Consider the following 21,279-nt stretch of genomic DNA (forward strand, 5'->3'; position numbering starts at 1 on the left):
AAAAAAAAAAAAAAAAAGCCAACCCTGTCACAAACAACATTACAAGTCTTACAAAAAATTAAATTATGCCAAGCAGTATGTCAAGCAATAGGGACTCCTCACACAGTTAATTATTACAGGACATACTGTACCTTCTGTTCAGACATTACTGCTCCCTCCTCCTCTTGGATGCTTGTTCTTGGCTTGCCATCCTCAGAAGTACTCCAGCTCATCTTCTTCACACTGACAGGCACAGATGTTTTGTTGCCTTCTGTTGTTGGCTTGCTAGCCTCTTCCAAAGATTTCTGATATACTGTTGATGGTAACGTTTGCTCATCAGTACCAGTTGAAATCTGGGGCTTTGTTTTCAGGGTTTCTTTGTCACTCTGTTTTCCCACATCATTTAAAGATTCCTGGACGTAGGATTTAGTTTTCGCCTCTGCTGTGGATTCAGATAGGCTTCCATTTGTTTCTGGCTTCCCTGCTTCTCCTTTGACATATGAGGTAAGAGAATCTCTACATTGGTCCGAACTACGAGAAAAAAAAATAGACAGCTGTTCAGTGCTTAAATCATACCCAGAAGGACAAAGCACTGGAGCCTCTTACTGAGCCTTCATTCTTAGCACATACGCTTCAAACAGAGAAAAGTAAAATTTTAAATTCAGCTTGCAAATATCAATCTATTTAATAGCCTTGTCTTCTGCATCACGGCATCTTTTCAGAAGCAACGATAATATGGTAAACACTGGAAACAAGGCTGAAAGGTTTATGTTAATCCCTTTCCACTTGGCAGGGCAGAAGGAAAAAGAGAAATTAAAATACACAAAACCTACCATTTCCGTTGTATAATCATGAGATAAATCCCTGAGGCACTAATTCTTTAACATGCTCTCTAACCAAGGACGTGATAAAAGTATCTGCTCCTGTGCAATTGCCAGTAATGACCAAAGAGTTTATGTTATTTTTCTCTGAAACTACAATATCTGCTCTCCAGATAAGTCATGCTTTTTAAAAAATATTGGTATCTGAAAATAAATCCTTAGACAGTGCAGAGTTTCAATACACAAATACACAAAGCCAAAGGCAAGGAGGGTTACTACAAGGCAGAAAGTTAACCAAAATTTTGCCTCAGATTACCTACAGGCAGGTTTAACCTGCACTTCTTATGCATGGTTTTCTTCTCTTCCGCATTTTTGCTTGCTTTCAGATAAGCACTGTGTCTGTACACATGAAAATACTATAGCTATTTGCTGGCAAGTCTCTTATAAAATATAGAAAATTGAAATCATCTAGTTTGAAATGGATATGTTATCTTCTTAAGGAAGCACTTTACCTTCTAGAAGTGATCTATTTTACTAATTTAACACAATATAAAATGCAGAATAACAATGCTTGCTTAACAACAGGCATCTCATCAGTAGTAGAGCAAGTGCTTTACAGTCCTGAAAGACAATCAGTTTGCTGAAATCAATGGCCGAATCCCCACTGGATTCAATAAGAGAGTATCTGATGCTACCTAGAACCTTAAAACATCCTGAGTCAAAGCTGCAAAGGATGTAAACTGCCGACAGACAAATGATCTCTCTGCAGATAATCATTCTCTGCTGATTTACAGCTCATGCAGACCCGGCTCCTTCAATTAGTAATCATGGGAGCCATGTTGAAAACAAAGGCAGGCAGGAGCTCTTACCCAGTGGGTACCAGGAGACTGAGCACGGCAACGCATTTTGTGAGTGTCGAAAGCTTAAGTAGGTCCAAAGGGAGGCTGACAAAAGCTCACGCAAGAGAAACGCACTGAGGATAAATACGTAGAAAGCATCTATCTCAGCAGGCCATTATACCAAAAGCGAGTGGCGCTTGGGCGAGTACTGGAGGAAAACAGCATATACGTCCACTTTCCTCCTTCCCTGAGCATCCTCTGCAGTCACCGCTGGGAGACAACACATGGGACTGGACGGATTTGGTATCACCAGTCTCACCTTCTAGGCCTCATAACTCATCTCTTTAAAAGTTTAGTAAATCAGCATGACATAACATGCTTGAAGTAAGTGTTATAAAAAGTGACAATTTAAAAATTGGCTTATGGAAACAGTAACAGTTATCTGAGGGAAGACAAAGAGATGCAATGAAAAGAATGACTGATAAAAAGATGCTCAAGAAATAAGGGTTATGTAGTATCCTGGTTTCAGATAATGTACGTTTTATAGTCGTTGATTCCAGTTATATCTGTGCATCACTTACACCAATTAAAAATCAAAATACACAAGATACAGAACATGGAAAGTAATATTATCCACTAAACGTAATGTGAACTACTTCTGAAATACCTATGATAAGAATGAAACCTAGTAAATATACAGTTTTAAAGACAAATATGTCTAAGGTCAAATTGAGTTAACTATTACTTTTTCTTTTTTAAAAAAATATATATGTATATATATGCATGCATATATACATATTATCATAGAATAGTAGAACAGCAGCCTCAGCACTGCTCCTAGAGGTAAAAGCAGCATGGAAAGGCTTGCTTACACACACACATACTCTTAAACAAAGTTGCTCACCTATCATCCAAGCGATCTAGCAGGCTACCACCTATTCTGCGTCCCGATGTCGGTGGCTCAGTGACACTTGACGAGTCAGGCTGCCAACCTGTAATTGAAGACATTTCGTGTTCTGCTTGTTGAACACCTTTAAGAATTGACCATACTCTCTCTTCCGTCATCTCCTCAAACTCAGCTCCTTCTTCCAGATGAATGTCCTCAAACAGAGATTTAAGCTTTTCTTCCGTCATCTCCTCATCAGTACCAGACTTTTCTCTCTCAGGCTGTTCAGTCCTTACTCCTGTTTTACTAGTCTCTTCACTCTGCCTTTGTTTAGCATCTTTTGATATCCCGCCATAACTACCAAGATACCGCGGAAAATCCTTAAGGTCCACTTCCTCCAACTGGCTCTCGCCTACGGAAATATCCTTAGGTGTTCCTTCTCTAGGCACTGGGAAATCGAGTTTGCTGTCGTCCAGTGAAGTGTCTTCTTCAGTCACCACTGGCGGTGCTGCTGCTGTACCATCTACGTGTCCCTGGGAGGTCACTAACACGTCACTCAGTCTACTGGGAGTTCTAAGGGGTGACTCTAGGCTAGAGGTGTCGCTAAAGAAATCGTCCTGATGGAAAGGGGTGGGTGGCACGAAGCGCAACCCAGTGGGAGTTTCCAGTTCCACTTGAATGGCGGGATAACCTAAGGAAGACAGCACATTTGGACTGACTGGGATGAAGCATGGAGCAACAAATAAGCAAATGTCAAGTGATTCATGAGTTACATAAAGTATGAAACGTATGAGGAGGTGCAGGTGTAGAAGAACAAATGCATTTCTGATAGATTGCTTTACTTTGTCCTAAATAGATGGCACAAAAAATGAGTGCTGCCAATGAATAGTACAGGGAAGCCAGTACTTCTGACTAGTTTGTAAACAGTCTGCAAAGTTCTCAGCAATTGTTTTTGCAGCCATTTTAACAGTTTCAAGCTATAGCAGATTGTCTTATGAGCATGCAATAGATCAAATGTGGACGAGGGTGGTTGTCCCTTTATATCCAATACAATCTCCTGCAGCCGTACTGTGTAAATCTTTCTCACCTTTTTTTTTTTTTTTTAATTTGGAAGTTTAATAAATGTATTTTAAAGACAGAAGTAGATCATAACATAGGACAGCCACTTTTTTTGTCAGTAGGTATTATTTCTAAAGCGAGTCCACATTTTTAATATACTTTTATATAAAAATACACAATACCAGCAATATAATGTTACTAATATGTATCTCCAATTTAACCATAAAGCCACAGGAATGAAATAGTTAAAGAATGAGGAACAGAAATTGATCCTAATGAGGATACTAAAGAATAGCAGACCTAAACACACAGCAGGATAAAAACTAAAAAAAGGAAGTTAACAAAGGGATAGGAGAACACAAACACAACAAGGGAGAGCTATATGAATATTTCAGGTACAGTAAAGTTATACAGGTGAGAGGACTGTGGTGAGTAAGGAGATCTTGGTGATCCTGGAGAGTGAGGTGATCTTGGTGACATGGGTACAATCAGATACACTGATCAAATAAAGAGAAAAAAAGAAAAGAAAAATTGATGAAAGCATGAGAAAATTGTACAAAAGGATTAAACTGAATATACACATAAAAGTGACAACAAAATCTGAAGTTTGCATTCCAGCAAATAATACGTTAGGTAACCTACGAAAGGAAAAAAATACATGCCGTGGGGTTAACTTGACATTGTGCTGCCTGCAAAAGGAGGTGCATTAACAGGGCTTGGTTTTTTGTTTCCTGAAGCAGCTGAGAGAAAGGCAAAGGCGGTCTGGTCTTGGTGAGGAAAGGAAGCTTGAGGAAGGTTCAGAGGAGAGGAGAGACAGAAAGCAACTGCAGGGAAGCGTATTTTTTTCATAGACATTGATGCTACTGTTAAAAGGTGCAAGCAACATTTCAAGAGCAACTTTCTTAAAATGTCAACAGAAAATTATTTCTGTAATGCAATGATTCGATGACCAGCAACGCTTGCTCAGTAATGGAGGCACACTGAGCTTATGTGCACTGAGGAAAAAACCATCCTACTAAAATACAGAGAAAACACAATACGTACTTAACGAATTACAAAACCCAAAGGAAATGTGACTTACAAAAGAAAAATCTTATTTAAGGAGCTGTTTATAATACATATGACAAAAATCAAAGTAAAGATTGTAGTAACCTGGTGTCTGTTAAATAACATTTAAAAGAAGAAAACCCAATATTTAGCATCTTTAACATCCTGATAAACAGCAACTACACCTATGGCAGTTCTGATTTACAAGCAGAACTTCATTTATCCTTTTAATCTGGCTCAAAATTAACCTGTACAATTCTGTTCTCAGTTGGTACAGCTTCCATGTAAAAATTATTACACACCTTTACCCATTAGTAGACTGAAAAAGGTATTTTCTCGTGCACTAATAAAACATTTTCTTATTTTTCTACTGCCATTGTAGAAATGTTCAAGTGAAAATCATAAAGTAATGGAAGTTCACTTGTCTCAAAGAGGCTTGGCAGTTAACTGCACATTAATTTACTCTACGCAAGCACTTCTTTCCCCCCTTTGTTCTTCCCTCTATTTTTTTCTTTGAAGAATTCTTACTGTTGCTTATCTAGACAGGAAGCCAAGGGATAGATACATTTCCAAGTAATTTTGAAAGCTTGCAATACCAAGTACATTAAAAATACACATGGGCAAGCCTCAAAGCACAACTACTGCAGGAGAAAAACATTCAGGTCTTGTCAACTGACACTGAGGCTGGTGGGAACAACCTACCCAGGTAAATATTTGTGGGATCCTGGGCTTATTCTTTGAGATATTAATGTGCAACCTACATGTCATACCATGAGTGTAAAGGAGAGGAAAACCCTTTCTCATTAAAAACAATTATTTCTGTAGAACTTACTGTCTTTTTTTAAAGTCTAGTTTATACAACATTATTGTTTTATTGGACACGTCACTGAACTAAATATGACCATAGAATTCAATTACCATCAATGGGATCATGAAAAACGTTATTTTCATCTGCAAAACTTCTGGTGCCTGAAATATTTCCATAATCAAATATTGGTCCTTCCAACAGGGTCACGATATCTATTCGATTAATTTTTGTCAATACAGAAGTTAAGGCATCAGCTGAAAAACAAATAAGACATGTCAGAAAAAAGTTCAGCATTGCAGAACTGTGTAATTATCTTTCTCAGTTTCATTCACACTGCATTAATTATAAATTGCTGGTATATGTTTCTGTCCCAGTGCCTTTGGTTCTAGCAAACCCCATCATTTCTCTAAGTAGTCATTCTGCTGCCTACTTATTCAAAATATACATCTATTAAGAGTCTTCCCTCCCCTCTTCCCTCCCCACCCCCCAAGTATAATTATATTACAACACAAAAGGCACAAATAATAAGGTCAGAGAGTTCTTAAAGAATGTATTTGCTTACTACTGAAACAAAATATCCTTTTACTGGAGCGTAAAAGGAGTGTAAAAATCCTTTTACCATTCTGTTTCAGGGAACAACAGAATAGGTAGCCGTGTAAGTAATAATGCATGTAAGGCTATTCGTGCAGTACCTTGTGAATTCTCATTTACAGTAACCTTGTTGTGAGAACACAGTAATACTGGAAATTACTCGTACGGTGAAAGAGATCAAAGTAGACTCAAATACTGTGTAGGAGTGTGTGGATTAGAGAATGGTAATGAACACCATTGACCTAACACAAAAATCAAAACCATTCTTTCTATTTGAGCAATTACAGTGAAATGCACGGATAAAACCAGCAGAATCAGCATAGAACCAGTGTTTCCATCGCTCCTCACAGAAGGAGGCTTAGTCTTTTCTTTTGACCTGCAATACTACCCACCTTTTCCAGGCAGCCTACTTCTGTGTTTCACGCTCCTTGCTATTGGAAAGTTGTCCCTAATATTTTCTTTACTGGAATTTAAGTTCTTTACTTCTCCCATCAACTATGGATGTGGAGAACAAATTATTTCCTTCTGCATATGTACTGAATAAATGAGGCATGTTTCTGACTTCTGGTAAAAATATAACTGAAATTTTTTTTTTTTTCATTGGTGGTTTGCAAAAGACATTCATAAGGATTTCTTCAGTTTAACCTATTTAGATCAGGCAACAGATGAAATTGGCTATAACATAAACAACAAAAATAACTACTTGAACTTACTTGTAGCATTTTTCCCATCTCTGGTAACCCATTTTTTTAGCAACATGAAGCTTTGAGCAATAAGAGAATTTGGGTTTTCTACTCGGATTTGATTTATTTCATCCACAGAAAAATTCAGTTCTCTTGCCAGTTCTATAAAGACAAAAAAAAAAGCAAGGAAGAAAAGAAAACAACAACAAAAACACCAAACAAAGCACAAACCCCTCAATCATCCTGTCAGGCTTAAAAATATTATCATTCTTAGATCACACAGATGTCAACAGAACTGCCTGACACAAACTTTACAGATAATGATGAACATGGCATTATAGATGCATCCTTTAATTTCCTAAAACAGACATAATTTTGAATTTCAATCATTGCTGTGAGCTGTTATCGTATTTACACTCACTGAGCCACTTGAACATGGTGAAAAAAGCCTCCGTGGAGACTACCTCATCACCACTGATTTATAAAATGTGTTTTTTTCTGGTGACTGTCACTTCTTTCTGAGCTCACTGTGCAGCTCAGCACCAGTGCTGTCGTCACCTACGCCCCGGGCGAGCTGGCTGCTGCGGCTGCAGGCCCGCGAAGGGCCAGCTTTGCGCATCAAGGCACGGAGGTGCGGCGGGCACACACTTCGGCAACCTCACGCACGACACCGGCTTGCTGGGGCACTGCTGGACTCCCCGCAACCTCCAAGGCTTTGGGGAAATGGCTCTCCAGACACAGAGGCAGCCCTGAGCCCCAGTACCTCGAGCCTCTCATCTCCGTGGGTGAACGTCTTGAGAAGAGAGCCATTTCAGCTATTTTCCCTATGAGTTTCTGTTTGATTTATTGCAAGAGGGATAATTTCCTATTAGGCATCTTTGCCCAGAAATGTGTTGCATGTTTTGGGAGGCTGGGATCACCGTGAATTCAGGAGAGCCTGACGCAGCCTTGCTGTGGCTTTTGGTAAAAGACTACCTGAAAATGTAATAGAGAAAACTAATTTCAATATTAGAATAGCTTACCTGTCCAGCTAAGTCCTAGGTGATCAGCTACAATTGCCATCCTTATATCTGTCCGTTCACATGGACTCTGTGGACCTGTGATTTACAATTTCTTGATTAAAAAGGTTTTGCACAGAAAACCACAATACTGGACAATAGTTTATTATAAATAATAGCTTTAATTTGACTAAGTTACCGGTGCTTATATTGTTTATTAGAATGGTTGTGTGTCCTAATATCCTACAAAGCAAATTTTTTTCACAGCTTTTAGATTTTCACCTGTGTAAAGCCAAATGCCAAACTACATAATGTCGTGTAATGAAACCAAACATGCTGACAATCTAGCTGTTAGACTGTACACAAGTTGTTCAATTACTGGTGGAAACCACCAAGGCCAGATTATCATCTATTTTCTCTGACAGAATAAATTCGCTGTCACAAAAGAAATCTTTCAATTTCTGAATTACATCAAATTTTGAGTTACATGAATGTCTTTGGCATGCTTCACTAGCTTTCTACAGTACAGGATTTGTTTGAAGGAAGAAATAAGAGTATAAGACAGCACATACAGATGACAATGACAGAATGAAAACTACAGTTAAGTCACTCCACAGGCAATCACAACAGTTCATGCACTAGCATCAACAAGTTGAAAGTTTTACAAACTAGGCTTGATCTCCACGAGGTGAGCCATGAGAGCTCCAGAAACCTGACTGCCTTCATTCTCACCAGTCCTCTTACTCCTCCTCCTCTCACTGTCGGCCTTTTCAATCTTTGATTTTATAGATGCTGCCTCTGTTCTCATGTCTCTAGTAGACTTCGATGTAATGGAAGGCTGGTAAACTTGAGTAGCTTCTGATAAGGATGTGTTCCTTGATGTACTGTCTTCTTCATCATCAGAGACCTCTGACTGCATCTTTTTCTCTTCATCAGATAGACGATCCACAAGCTTTAATGTCTCACCACTAATTCCCTTAAAATATTCAATAGAATGTTTACATACCTCCCTAAGCTGACTTTTCCTCACTTTAACTGTTGTCATGGTGACGGAGGTAGATCTTACCTTTACTGGTAATTTAGAAGGAAGCTGTTTTGTTTTTTCTTTCTCTACCTGCTCTTGTTTTGGCAGGGCTGGAGTTCTTCTAGCTAGATTACTCCTATGTGTATTTTTTACAGGAATCCTAGACCTTGCTTCTAGACAGGGAGAAGAATTACTTTGTTTTGCTTTGTCAGGCTTACTAGCCCCTCTCACTTTACTCCCTGTATTGCCTTGGAGTTTATTTTGTGAAAAGACTTCTTTTACTGAGCTGGCCTTTACAGGAAGCTTTGATTTTCCTCTAGCCCCTACCAACTCTGTTGACTTTTGCTGCTCTCCGTGTGGTTTTTGCTTATCTCTTACTCTGTGTCCTTGTGTTGTCCCTGTACCTTTTCCTGAAGTGCTTTTCGCTTGATTAGCTTTCTGGAGGGAACATTTCGGTTCCAAATGTTCTTTTAGCACTACATTACAGGTAATATCATCTGTAGGGACAGCAGATGAATCCAAATTGTTGTTGTTATTAAAATTATCTTTTGGAAACTCAGTGTTTTCTGTTTGCCTACAGCTTGTCTGGCTAGAAGCTGAACTCGCAATCACTGCTACAGTTTCATTTTCTAAGCCCTGACCACTTGGCATCACAGCTTCTATCTTATCTGTCACTTCGCCAGGGCCATCTTTCTTCAGCGTCATGGTGGAAGCAGAAATTCCCATTTTAATTGGTGTGCGCAATTTGGGATCGACTTTAGAAGCGTTTACCGCTGCCGATGATTTTTCCAGTGAGTTACTACCAAGTGTTTGTTCCATGCAATCTCCACTGGCCTGGATGATGGGCTTATGTTCAACTGCTGTTGTTTCTACTGGTCTCTCTAGGTTTGTTTCTACAGTGTTGTCCCCTGCCTGTGGCTGTGTGATGGCAGTGACTGTACTTTTATCCCCTTCCCCCTTGTCCCCTGACTTCCCTTCAGAAGTATGCTCACCAATCTGAAAAAATTGGAGTCTTTCTTCAACAAAATCCCTCTTGCTCATGTCAATTGCGCCACTGCGAGTCATCTCAAACATCTTCCCTTCGTGAAATGGGAAGGGGTTGGGCTCGCTAGTTGGCGTACTTTCATCTGTTGGAGTTCTGGCTGGAGTTGTATCAGGTGTTGTTGCTTGAGATCTGTCTTCCACTGCCAGACCAAATGGCTTAGCCTCATCATCCCTTGATTTAGTCTCAAACACTTCATCGTCACCTCGGTTATTGGACCACGGATCAAAATCTAGACTCTTGGTGGCCACCGTTTTGAAAGGTGTTGCAAATTCTTCATCTACTTTGTAACTGAAATAGGTATCAGGAAATACAGTCCTGTCAGGGTGTCTGCCTTCCAAAGTGAAAAACTGTGCCCCTGACTTCGGTTCGCTCTTATCTCCGGCTTTTTCAGAAGCTGGACCCTTCGAAGGTGTCTTGTCTTCTTCAGGGCCTACCTTGCCTTCCTCCTCAATTACTTCAAGCTTACTCTGGCTAAAGCAGCGATCAGTCTGCTTTAGAATGCCTTCTGTAGTCCATACGTCCTTTTTGGTTTCAACTGCTGGACCTGCAAGTTTAGAATCACTCTCAGTTAAACCATCATCTTCATCTTGCAAATCATAACCGTCAAGAGAGTCAATTTCTGTCGCATCGGTATCATGGGAGAATTCTGCAGTGGTTGCTATGGAACACTCTGTGACAGACTGGTCATTGTTACTCCCATTTTGTACTACATCATTCTGGGGTGAATCAAGCCCAATGTCAAACTCATTAGGTTTCCCAGAAGTGGGATGTCCTAACTCTTTCTGTTTCTCAATCTTTTCAGGGGCTCTGGGTTTCGAGGTTTCTTTCTGGTCATCTTCCAGTTCTTTCAGTTTGAACGTATACTTTTTAAGTGGAACAGGTTGATAGAGAGATTCATCATCACTGGAGTCACTAACATCCGCTCCCGGTGGCACAGGAGATGGCGGCTGTACTCTTATGACAGGTTCAGCCAGCTGGCATTTGTCATGTTCATCTTGCAAGTTCACTTCTGTCATCTCCATTTCACTCTCAGTGGAATAATGAGGCTTCTTTTCTGACTCGCCTTGATCTGCATCCAGTGGTGGAGGAGGAGGGAATTCGATGTAGGCAACTCTGTTACCTTTGGGTCTTTTGTTAGAGTCCTTATTTATATGATTAGGTATTGCTTTGTCAATCTGTGGTTCCTCTACCTCTGCCTGTTTTACAGATGTTGACTTAGCCTCTGCTTCCTCCTCTGATTCCTCAGATACCTCAGGTATAGGACTGGGTTTGCCTGGGATATAAGCTATTAGTGAGTCAGGTGTTTTAGACGTAAACTCATAACTCACTTCCTCTGAACTCGGTGTTTCTGGTGTTAAAGGGCTTTTACCAGAGCTATCTATAAAGGACACTTGTTCTAGTGTGTCATCTTCTGGACTACCTTGTGGAGAAGGAGGTTGTTTTTGCTGTCTAGCTGTGTAAAATGTCCCCCTTGTCTCTTGTACTGTCTTACTCTCCTGGCTGACAATTTTTTTAATATTTCCTTGTTGCACCTCTTTCTCATATTGCTTTCCTACTTGAACAAAACTGACATAAACAGGTAAGGTCTTAATTTCTTTTACTCCCTCAGTGCTTACTAGCGGTGCAACTTTATCCAAGTAATCATTGGCACCGGGGTCAACTAGCTCACTTGAAGGAAATTCCTTTCCTGGACTACACTCTAAAGAATCTGGTGATTTGCTAGGGGATATCTCCATTTCCTCAGCAGGAGGACTTAGACCTATCGAGCTCTGCTGCTTGGTAACTTTTCTGATTTCTGAATGCTTTATTTTTTCATCTTCCACATAATCAATCTGCCTCTCAACTTTCTCCTTAATCACAGCCGATTGGGATACTTTAGCTGAAAGTTCATAGACACCATCAAGCATGGTTCTCTTCTCCTCAACAATTCTGACTGGAATATGGGACACAGCAATTTCTTCTTTCTTTTTGGATATTTTATCAGCCACTTCACCATTACGTTCCCCCTCCCTGACAACAAATTCTCTGTATAAAACCCTTTTTGAGGGAGATTTCACAGTCAGTTCCTTCACTTCTTCTGAATGAATTCCATTTGCTGCCAGTTTGTGCTCTGTCACAGTGATAAATTCACTTTTTTTGTCAGTTTTAACTTCAGCATGATCAACATGGTTTTCTTTTACTGTATCCGGAACCAGCACATGTGAAAGTTTTTCTTTTTGTGTTTTATGATTAGAAGTTCCAGGACTTTCCCACGTCCTATAGATTTTTTTGTCCCAGTGTCCCTTCGTTATCGAGTCTGAGCCATATGCCAGGTCCTTTGCCTGTGGTTCGGAAAAGTATTCTGGCATGCCTTTACTCATCTCAGTTCTTTGGTTTTGTGTGTCTGAAGCGCGAAAGTCTTCAATGGCTTTCCCTTTACCTGGAACAAAATCTTCCTGTATTTTCACCTCTTTCTGTAAAGCCGTGCTCCCATCAATGACCTCTACTTGCTTTGCATGTTTCTCTCTGGAATAAAACTGATACACTGGTAACTTACTTTCTTGCAATTTCTTTACTGGGATTTTGGACTGACCATCCAGCTTTTTTTCTTCTTGAGTTACGTCCTTATTCCTTGGACTTATACTTTGTTCAAATTTTAGCCTAATGGAACTGAGCTTTGATTGCTTCAGCTGAAATCCAGTCTGCGAAACCTCAGGTACTCCAGTCTGCTGAGCACTTCCTTTGTGTTCCATAGTTTGTTTAGAGTCCTCTGCAGGTTGCACAAATATCCTTTTTTCAGGACTGCTGGGCAAACTGGATGCTTTTCTTTCATCCACCTTGGGAAAGCATTTCCCATCGTGTGCATACTGCTTCACCTTACTCCATTCGTCACCAGCCGATGGCAATTCAGAGAGCAGAACCTTCTCAGGGCTGCTGCTGGCAGAGCTCTGGCTAGAATGTATTTCTTTGCCATTTTTTTTATGCTGCTTTTTCTCCGGAGACTGTAGCTCATCATTCAACTTCTCTGTTTTGTCTCGAAAAAACTGTGATACTTCAGTCAGTTTTTCTTCTGCCTCTTTAACAGTCCTGTCCACCCTGTCTTCATATATCAACTTCTCTCTACCTCTGTCTAATCTGTCCTCAGTAAAGCGCATCCACATCGCATGTTTTGGACTACTAACATCTCCAGTGTAGTGTAACACTGTCACTTTATCATAATGATCATCTTTAGATATTTTACCTATACCATTTTCAGACACATCTTTATAGATTTTGGAGAGAATCTCTTTTTTGGGGGCAGTAGCTACTTTTTCTCTGCATCGTTTATCAGACCCCTGTAACTCTGCACTAAGGGGTAGAGCATGGTCAGTAACTGACTCCTCAGTATCAGAATGAGACACATCTAGCTTTTCTGAAAGAAGCATTTTCTCAGCAAACCTGTAAGACTCCCCTCTTAGTTCTGACAACTCATCATCATGGTATTCTATTGAGTGCTGACTCAAAAGCTTCAGTGTTTTGTAAGAGTCATCAGACATGAGTTGAGCAGAACTAGGGCGACTGTCTTCTTCCTGGGACACAGGAGTGTTAACTCTAGAGGATTCCAGATAAGAAGGAAGTGACTCTTCGGCTGTGAGCTCCTCTTCTTCTTGCTGACCTTGTTCATCTGAACAAGGAAAAGCATCATGTTTTTCCAACTCTTTTAAGTTAATATCTCCCCGAGGTAAGTCTTTCTGATATACATACATTTCTTTTTCTGGATGCTTTTTTGTTTCTCTAATAATGACTTCAGTAGGTTCAGCCTGATTACCTTTTTCAATATGGACCTCTATTATTCGCTCCAGTTTGGGTTTCATTTTGCTGTCCTTCTCTGCATGTTGGGGTGAAGTTTCAGCAGACTTGCTAACATCGGATGTTACTGACGATTTATGTTCAAACAGACCTGCCAGTTCTTTGGAAGGGTCACGGCCAGACTGAAAGGCTTTCATTATGTCATGAACAGACATTGTTTCCTCAATTCTTTCAGACGTGCTTTCAGTACACGGAGGTTTATGATAAACCATCCTAGTTGTCGTAGTGATATGAGTTTCTTCCTTTACTCGGACACCTTTACCAAGGACACACTTATGGTCGTCATCTTCGCTGCTGCTGGCTTTCATTTGAAAAGCTTTAACCTTCTCTTTAATAGATCCAGCAGGTTTTTGCTCCAGCTCCATAAACGTAGGGGTAGGTCTTGAGGCTGGTAGCTCCTCTGCTTTCTGCTCTGGAATTTCTTCAGACGATGGTTCATAGCTGCGGATAACATGAACTACTTCAGTTCTTGTTTCTGTAATGACAGGAGGGATGGGTACATCATGGAAAAGTGGCTTTGGCCCTGTGCTTTCAGCACTTTGTGGGGCAGAAGGTGTCTTTTCACTCCTCGTTTCAAAGCCACTGTCAGATAAAGGACTTTTATCTTGATCATGTTGAGAAAAGTCATCTGGAGACTCTAAAATAGTATCTGTTCCAAAAAAGGAATCTGCAATTTTACATAACTCCTTTTCTGATGTTGAAGGCCTCATGGAGGCTGGAGGCATTTTAAGTTTATGTTCCTGCAAAGCAATAGCTGGTTTTAAAATGCGTTTCTGTCTCTCTTCACCTTCTTTTTTCCCCTCTTCAAACTTGTACTTTATGTTTGTTAATGAACTGCTACCGATATCATTTGCTAAGTAATCAATAACTTTTGACAAGCTATAATCCTTTTCCGACATGGTTTTAGTTTTAATTTGGACCTTCTCTGGAACAGATATAGGAGGGCTTGTCAAAGCTTGCTGTCTTGCTTCATCAATCTCCTCTGTACTGAACTCTACCCAGTCATCCTCAGACAGGTGTCCTTGATCACTTTTGGATACTTTAGCAGACCCTTTACTTTCTAAACACACATCTTTTTTCAGAATCTCACTAACTTTTACTAAGTCCTCTTTCACTTTCTCAACAATTTTAAAGGGCTCTTCATCATCAATTCTACCCTCTTTTGGTATCTCAGGTTGGAACGGTTTGTCCTCTGCGACATCTGTCTGCAATATCGCAGTCATTCTTATTAGATCCTCTTTCATTTCAGCAACATCTTTCAATATCTCCTGACTGGAGGATAAAGAAGATGGTGTGGACAACTTGAGAGCAGAGGGTGCTAGAAACAAGGATGATTTTATTGGAGATGAAGTTCGATTAAAAGGAGGCTGTGTGCGTGCCTCTGTAGTCAATGTTTTAATAGGTGACAGTAACGCAGCAGCTGATTTTGTAAGTGAAGACGACTCTGGGAGCTTCTTTAATGCTGGTTCAGACAAAACATTGACTACAGAATATACCGGCACTGTTATTGTTGATGAAGTTACTGATGAGGTAGTTGCAGATATTGACCCAAGGGCTGTGTACAAAGCACCTGCGGGAGGAGTTCTCATTGACTGGAAAGCTGATGGTGCTGAAGACACAAATGACCTGAGTGGAGAAAATGACATTGTTGTAGCTGTTGAAAACACTCTCTCAGCCGTGTCAGCAACTGCATTAGCAGCACAACTTGCAGAATGTGCAGCTGCAGTGATCTTGTCTTGAAAAACAGCTGCAGCTTTGGATCCATTTATTAAGTTGGCAGAAGATGGGTATTTCAGAGGTGACACAGATCCATTAAGCAATGGTACATCTGTGTGCCCAGCTACATGTTTTGCTGGCGACGAGAGAGACGAGACCATCATGACTTTAGAGGATGAAACAGCATCAACTGCTGACTTAGCAGGTGACACCACTGACTTTAGAGGGGACGATAAAAGTGAAGATGCTGATGTGATGACCGATTTAAGTGGCAAACTTGAAGAGTACATGTTAATGTTGGATTTGGGAGATGCTGGAGGCGTCATGGTTATGGATGATCTCTCTAAGAGAGATCCTGCTGTAGTCACTGGAGATGTCCGAGAGGGGAATGTGGTAGTGGATGCCAGCCCTTTTAGACTGGCAGCTTCTGTGACTGCGGGAGCTCTGACGAAAGAGCCTGAAGTAACCTGTATATTGTATGGAGGCTGTGACACCACAGTTTTTATTGGTGAAGAGATTGTCCGAAATGATCTAATCGGAGATGCTACATCACTAACAGATTTAACTGAAGATGTGGTGGAAGCTCCTAATGTGGATTTGATTGGAGAAGCAGAAGAAACAGACCATATTGATTTTAATGGGGAAGCTGTAGGAGTGTTAGAGGAAGAGCTTGATAAGGAAGTGAAGCCTGATTTGGTTTGCCCAGGCACCGTAATTGGAGCTGTTGTCCATGACTGATAGGGCCGTGTTGGAAAAAATGGCTTGTATGAGTAAGTAGCAGGTAGGGATCTTGTTGCTCCTGCACTCCGTTCAACTGTTTCTTAAATTGTTAAATTAAAATCAAACATAAAAATCAACAAAAATGATTGAAAAACAGAGAGACCAGAGAAGAAAATTGGTCAGTAAACGTTGTAATATTACAAAAAGCAAGTACAATTGTTTGCATGAGTTCGGATGAAGGAGGCAAAAGAAGATTTAAAAAAAGAAAGAAAAAAATAGGAATGAGCCATATACTGATGACTAGTCCAAACTAAAAAGCAACGTGAAATTAAAGACTGAAAGCACATAGCAACCAAATCTGCAAACAATGAAGAACAGAAAACACAAAGAAGGAATCCATACGGTAAAAATAAAGCCACAACAAAATTTCTTCTCTTACTTCCTATTGACTTTCTGATGTGCTACTTCTGAAATATTCGTAACAGTTCTATTTTGCCTGTTTAGGTATGTCTCTGCTTTGCGTAACTATTAGAATTATCCTTCTAATAATTTCTGTTGTTGTTGTTCTATTCAGATATTGAACCTATACAAAATATAAACTTGCGTAAAATGACATTATATAGCTAAAATCTTTTTTTAAACCACTCAGAACTATTTCATGCAGAAGCCAAAATTCCTTTAAGTGACAGGCAACTGATGTGCAAACTGTGAAGCAACTGGAATAAATTCAAATCTGTTTCTCCCATGCACAATTCGGATATGCTTCACACTCACAAAGCCAATAAGAGCAAGAGCTTTTCTGAGTCAATATTTAAAAAAAAATAATAAAAATAAAGAAAAGGAATTTTTGCATTTCTTTCTCATGCGATATTCCTTTTGTTTGGTAAAAACTAAAGTAAAACTGGACATGAAATGATTTTAAGAAGCATATGTCATACATGAAATATGGAAAGTATGGTATATGATAAACGTGAGCAAGCAAAGCAACTGAATCAGTTTTTATTCATGCACAATATGTCATGTCAAAACAAGCACACAGATTAATACATTTTGTATGCTGTGCTAGGCACAAATATGTAAACCTTACAAAATCATTTCACAAGAGGCCATTAAAAGAAGAGTACACTTTTTCTACAAGATGTAGTGTCTTGGTACCTTTTGAGGAGATTTCTTGTATCAGCTCAAAGACAGACCTGTTCAACTTTACATTTCTCAAAAGGTAACATTAGAAAAGCAGTCAAAGAACAATGTATTATGCAAAAACTTCCTGGCAAGGACAAACCTGGTAAGTGTTATCATCCCCCAGAACACTCAGCTTATTCATAGGCATTTCGAACAAAATCATCATCAACCACATTTTGCATCGCAGGAGGTACTCATGCCAGAAGACAGTATTTCTGGGAATCCCATTACAGCATACATATCCTCTGATACAGCAATAACATTCAGAGAGTTGATATTGAAAGTAACTTAGAGGGACTTTTTTTCTTTGAAGTTAGAGTTAGAAATAGAGCTAAAATATCCAAACAACTTACTCAACATACCTTTCTCTGAAGTTACACTAATAATTTGTCAAACCTGCTTGATCTGTCTTATAGACAGACAGTAACTTACAGTGAAAAAGCTTAACAAGGCTAATGCTAAACCGTTAAACCACACATACTCTTATAGAATAGTGAATATTCGGTATACCACAGGTCCATATCCTGCAAGGAGAAATGTGCTGGTCCCACAGAAGCCAATCAAAGCCTAGAAGGTGATATGGATGGCTGGTGATATTGCAGTATGAGAACATTTAGGTTGAAGAGAGCTTGAATACTAGGCCTGACTGGCACAGCCTATGTCAAGAAACATCCATTTTCCCCTTGTAATTCTCTTTTTAAGCACAAACATACTTAATTTTCCCCCCCCAAAGAAGAAAACATAGTGTACTTCATTAAATGAGCTAGACTTTATTATGAAGATTAATTAGCAGCAGCTGTTAACATTCACCAAAAGTTCACACAGTCCCAAGTCCAAGAAACAAACCCCAAAATGATTCAAAAAAGAACTAAGAACAAAACAACTTGTTCAGCAGTTTGTGTTTGGAAATGTCCTTAAGGGGACCCCACTGCACTGTGATGTGATCTATCACAACTGGCTAGTGAGGCAATCAAACCATCAGGCTCCCCCCTCTTAAATGCTCCTTCTCCCGTTAAATCACAGATTCAGACATGTTTGAGATGCCTTTTCTGTGTTCCTTATTGCAGAAGAACCGGTACAAAGAACATCAAGTAATTTACCAGTGTGTGCAGCTATGACATAACTCAAGCAGCAGGGAACTGGGCAATTTTACTATTTTGAAATAACAAAGAAATCCCCGCAACCATGCAGGACTTTAGAGTGGGATAATGTTCTAAAGAGTGGTTTTATATAACAGCCCTTTTTGGCTAGTGGACACTCTTGGCCTTAACAGTTTCCATCACTCTGCATCCAAGATTTTATCAGAAAGCAGATGTTAGTTGCTACCTTCTGTGCACCAAAACTACACTGCCTTGCTTGCAGCTGGTAACTAAAAGCACTGAGTGAACCCAGACAAGCGGCCCCCACCCAGCCTTGCTTCTCTTCAGCAGCAAGCAGACAGCCAGGACCGAGCAGGTTTAACCCACTGCAGCACTCCTCTTCTGTGGGGACCTCACTTCTGGGAAGAGCCGAGGGGCCCTTTGGTCCCTTTCCCTGAGCAGGGGGGTAAGGAAAGGGAGGCAGGGGAATGTTCCATCTGCCTCACTCTCTTCTGCACCAGCACAGGCAGGGGGGCAGAGGAACAAACTGTGCACACGTGCATTCACAGATGAGCTTGTGCGAGTAAAAAGAACAACCCCTGCTGCTACCAAAACTGGGGGAGCTGTGCCATCAAATTCACTGGAAATTAGTGGAAGTTCATCACTCATATCCAATCACCGGTGCATACCCAATCACCAGCATGGTGCAGGTGGTAGTGGCAGTTGCTGACTACATGCTACATGTGCACAGGAGGTGGTGCTCAGGCTGCTGGCCAAGACGCTATCTACAATCTTTCCGGGCAAACGCCATCGGTTTTGCACACCCCTTTTTGGGTAGCTCATAGCTTCAAGTAGTAACTATTGCCAAAAGGGATAGAATAGTTAAAGAATGGTCAGGAACTTCTACTGCATTAACCCATCTTTTTTTTGAGTGTAGCTCAAGTGGGTTTAGGTTTCTTCCTCGCAAACTCTTTGCAAATGAGACTTAATGGACCTTTGGTTAATAAATAAGACTATTATTTTTTTTTTTCCAATGAGGCCTGAAAAACTAATTACAAGCAACACACATAGTCATCAGACTCCTTCCAAGCAGCTTCCTTTTCCCTCTTTCTCAGCTCCCATCATGCCTTTGACGATACCTTAACAGTCCATCAAGGTGTCTCAGCAGATCTGATAGCTTCTTCAGATGTTATATGCTTGAAGTCTTCTTCCGGGCCTGAGAAGTATAATATACTCTGGAGCACATCTGATCCAAAGAAGCCATAGATCTTATGGGATAATTAAACAGCAGCCATCCAGTGGAAACTCCCAAGACCCGATGAAGTTTGTCTATGGATTTTATGGAATTATATCAAAGGGTCTGTTGCAGGGTAGCAACTGAGAAGTCATGAGGGGAACATAAAAGGCAAGAAAAAGCCTGGGAATGGGGAACAATAGCAGTCAACCTCAGACAGGAGAGGTGGGGGAAGAAAAGCTAAGCCAAATACATTACTGTATTCAACAGGGAAGGAAAGGAATGCCACAGGTCTGGTCAAGGATAACATAAGTTTAAGAGGAAGCAATGTGTGGTGCCAGGGAATAAAAAGCGTCTGCAGGGAACAGAGGAAAAAGGGAAGGGGAGGAGAAAGAAGAGGGAAAATATAAAATATGAGAGAGTCCATTTTGGCTAAGCATCTAAACATCTAAGCACTTATCTGAATGGCATTCTCCAGCCTTCCTGAACTTCTGCGTAACAGTCCCTTCTACAACAGCGCTCTCTAGTCTTCCAAAGGGAAGAGGAACAGACTCTTTTTGAAAGGAATTTTCAATCCTCCTACGCTGGAGCTACATGGCATTTTAAAAACTTAGTATATTTTTACTCAGCTAACACATGTCATTTGCCAGTCAGGATTCTTCAAGCTCTCACAACACAAGAGTTCACAGACCATCCAAGAGTTTTTTTTTAGATAGGTGTTTTTTTTTTCTTTTTTCTTTTATTTCTAGAGTGACACCAAATACAACGTTTATAGAAAAAATGTCTCTTCTTATGAAAAATCATGTATATATGGTTTAGTACTTTGGTAAGAGCAACTCACTCATTCCAGGCTCAGTCAGATAGCTGTAGCGCTTACGTAAAGCAAGGGAGACAAAGTTCTGGCGCCGGTCAGCTTTCTCCGTCTGCAACAAAACATAACACCGTTTAGTGCCTTCAGTATCGCTGTGCCCCACTGGAGCAGAACAACCACCAAACCTCAGCATGACGGGCCGTGCTTTGTGGCACACATCCCCACAAGGGAGAACGGATGCTTCCGTTCAGCTTCAGGAAGGCATGCTGAAGCTAAATTTGGGCAAGCAGGCAGGGAATGGGCAGAGCCAGTCTCCATTCCTGTCTGCCAGGTAATGAGTGTCAGGCACTGTGGAGCAGGGAGCGTGGCTACTGGATGGTGGCAGAAACCTGCTGTGAATGACCACCCTTCTGGAGAAAGCAGGGAAGGGGCTGCAACCCTAAGAGATGATCCCGTGGGTTCGTTCCTGCTCACAACGTCTCTGCTTATGAGGTAGAAGAGCTTAGATAGCAGATGTAGCTCATGATCCTGCCTTAAAGTATCTCAATACTATATTATCCCATTATCACTTAATAAGTTGCTTTACAATACTAGAAATGGTATGATATTATTAATTCTCTAAAAAATAAACCACCTTTGGCTAGAAACAGGAGATCAACACAAAAGACTACAGATACAGACATAAAACATTCATAAGAGTACAACTTAGACTGATCAAATATTTCTCCCCAAATTAATTTGTCCTGAAAGCACATACACCACAAAGTACACTGGCTTTAAAGTGAATACATTAAGGACAAAAAAGGCATGGGAGGGGATTTTTTTTTTTAATAGGCACAAAATGCAAAGATGCAGATTAGAAAGCAGACTATTATTGTTAACTAATAAATTGCATCATAAACCACTGCGTTCAGTGGCATAGCTGCTAG

The 21,279-nt window shown here is 40.3% G+C and overlaps 1 protein-coding gene across 23 annotated transcripts in view; it reads right to left on the bottom strand.

The window, feature by feature from the left end:
* Positions 1-21,279, bottom strand: part of ANK3 (ankyrin 3) — a 279,582-nt gene that overhangs the window by 18,693 nt on the left and 239,610 nt on the right. For 13 of the 23 annotated variants that reach the window (XM_033004263.2, XM_033004260.2, XM_033004253.2 and 10 more), the window contains 7 exons: positions 20,381-20,462; positions 8,444-16,144; positions 7,736-7,810; positions 6,744-6,875; positions 5,550-5,693; positions 2,544-2,631; positions 132-510 (listed from right to left, as the gene is read on the bottom strand). In XM_033004263.2, the coding sequence (XP_032860154.1) occupies positions 132-510; positions 2,544-2,631; positions 5,550-5,693; positions 6,744-6,875; positions 7,736-7,810; positions 8,444-16,144; positions 20,381-20,462 (8,601 nt within the window). Of the gene's footprint in view, positions 1-131; positions 511-2,543; positions 3,217-5,549; positions 5,694-6,743; positions 6,876-7,735; positions 7,811-8,443; positions 16,145-20,380; positions 20,463-21,279 lie in introns of all 23 variants that reach the window. The other 10 variants (XM_033004248.2, XM_033004250.2, XM_033004246.2 and 7 more) reach the window with 3 other exon arrangements.

The sequence above is a fragment of the Tyto alba genome, unplaced genomic scaffold (genome assembly GCF_018691265.1).
Source record: "Tyto alba isolate M040663 unplaced genomic scaffold, T.alba_DEE_v4.0 Super-Scaffold_1, whole genome shotgun sequence".
Classification (NCBI taxonomy): domain Eukaryota; kingdom Metazoa; phylum Chordata; class Aves; order Strigiformes; family Tytonidae; genus Tyto; species Tyto alba.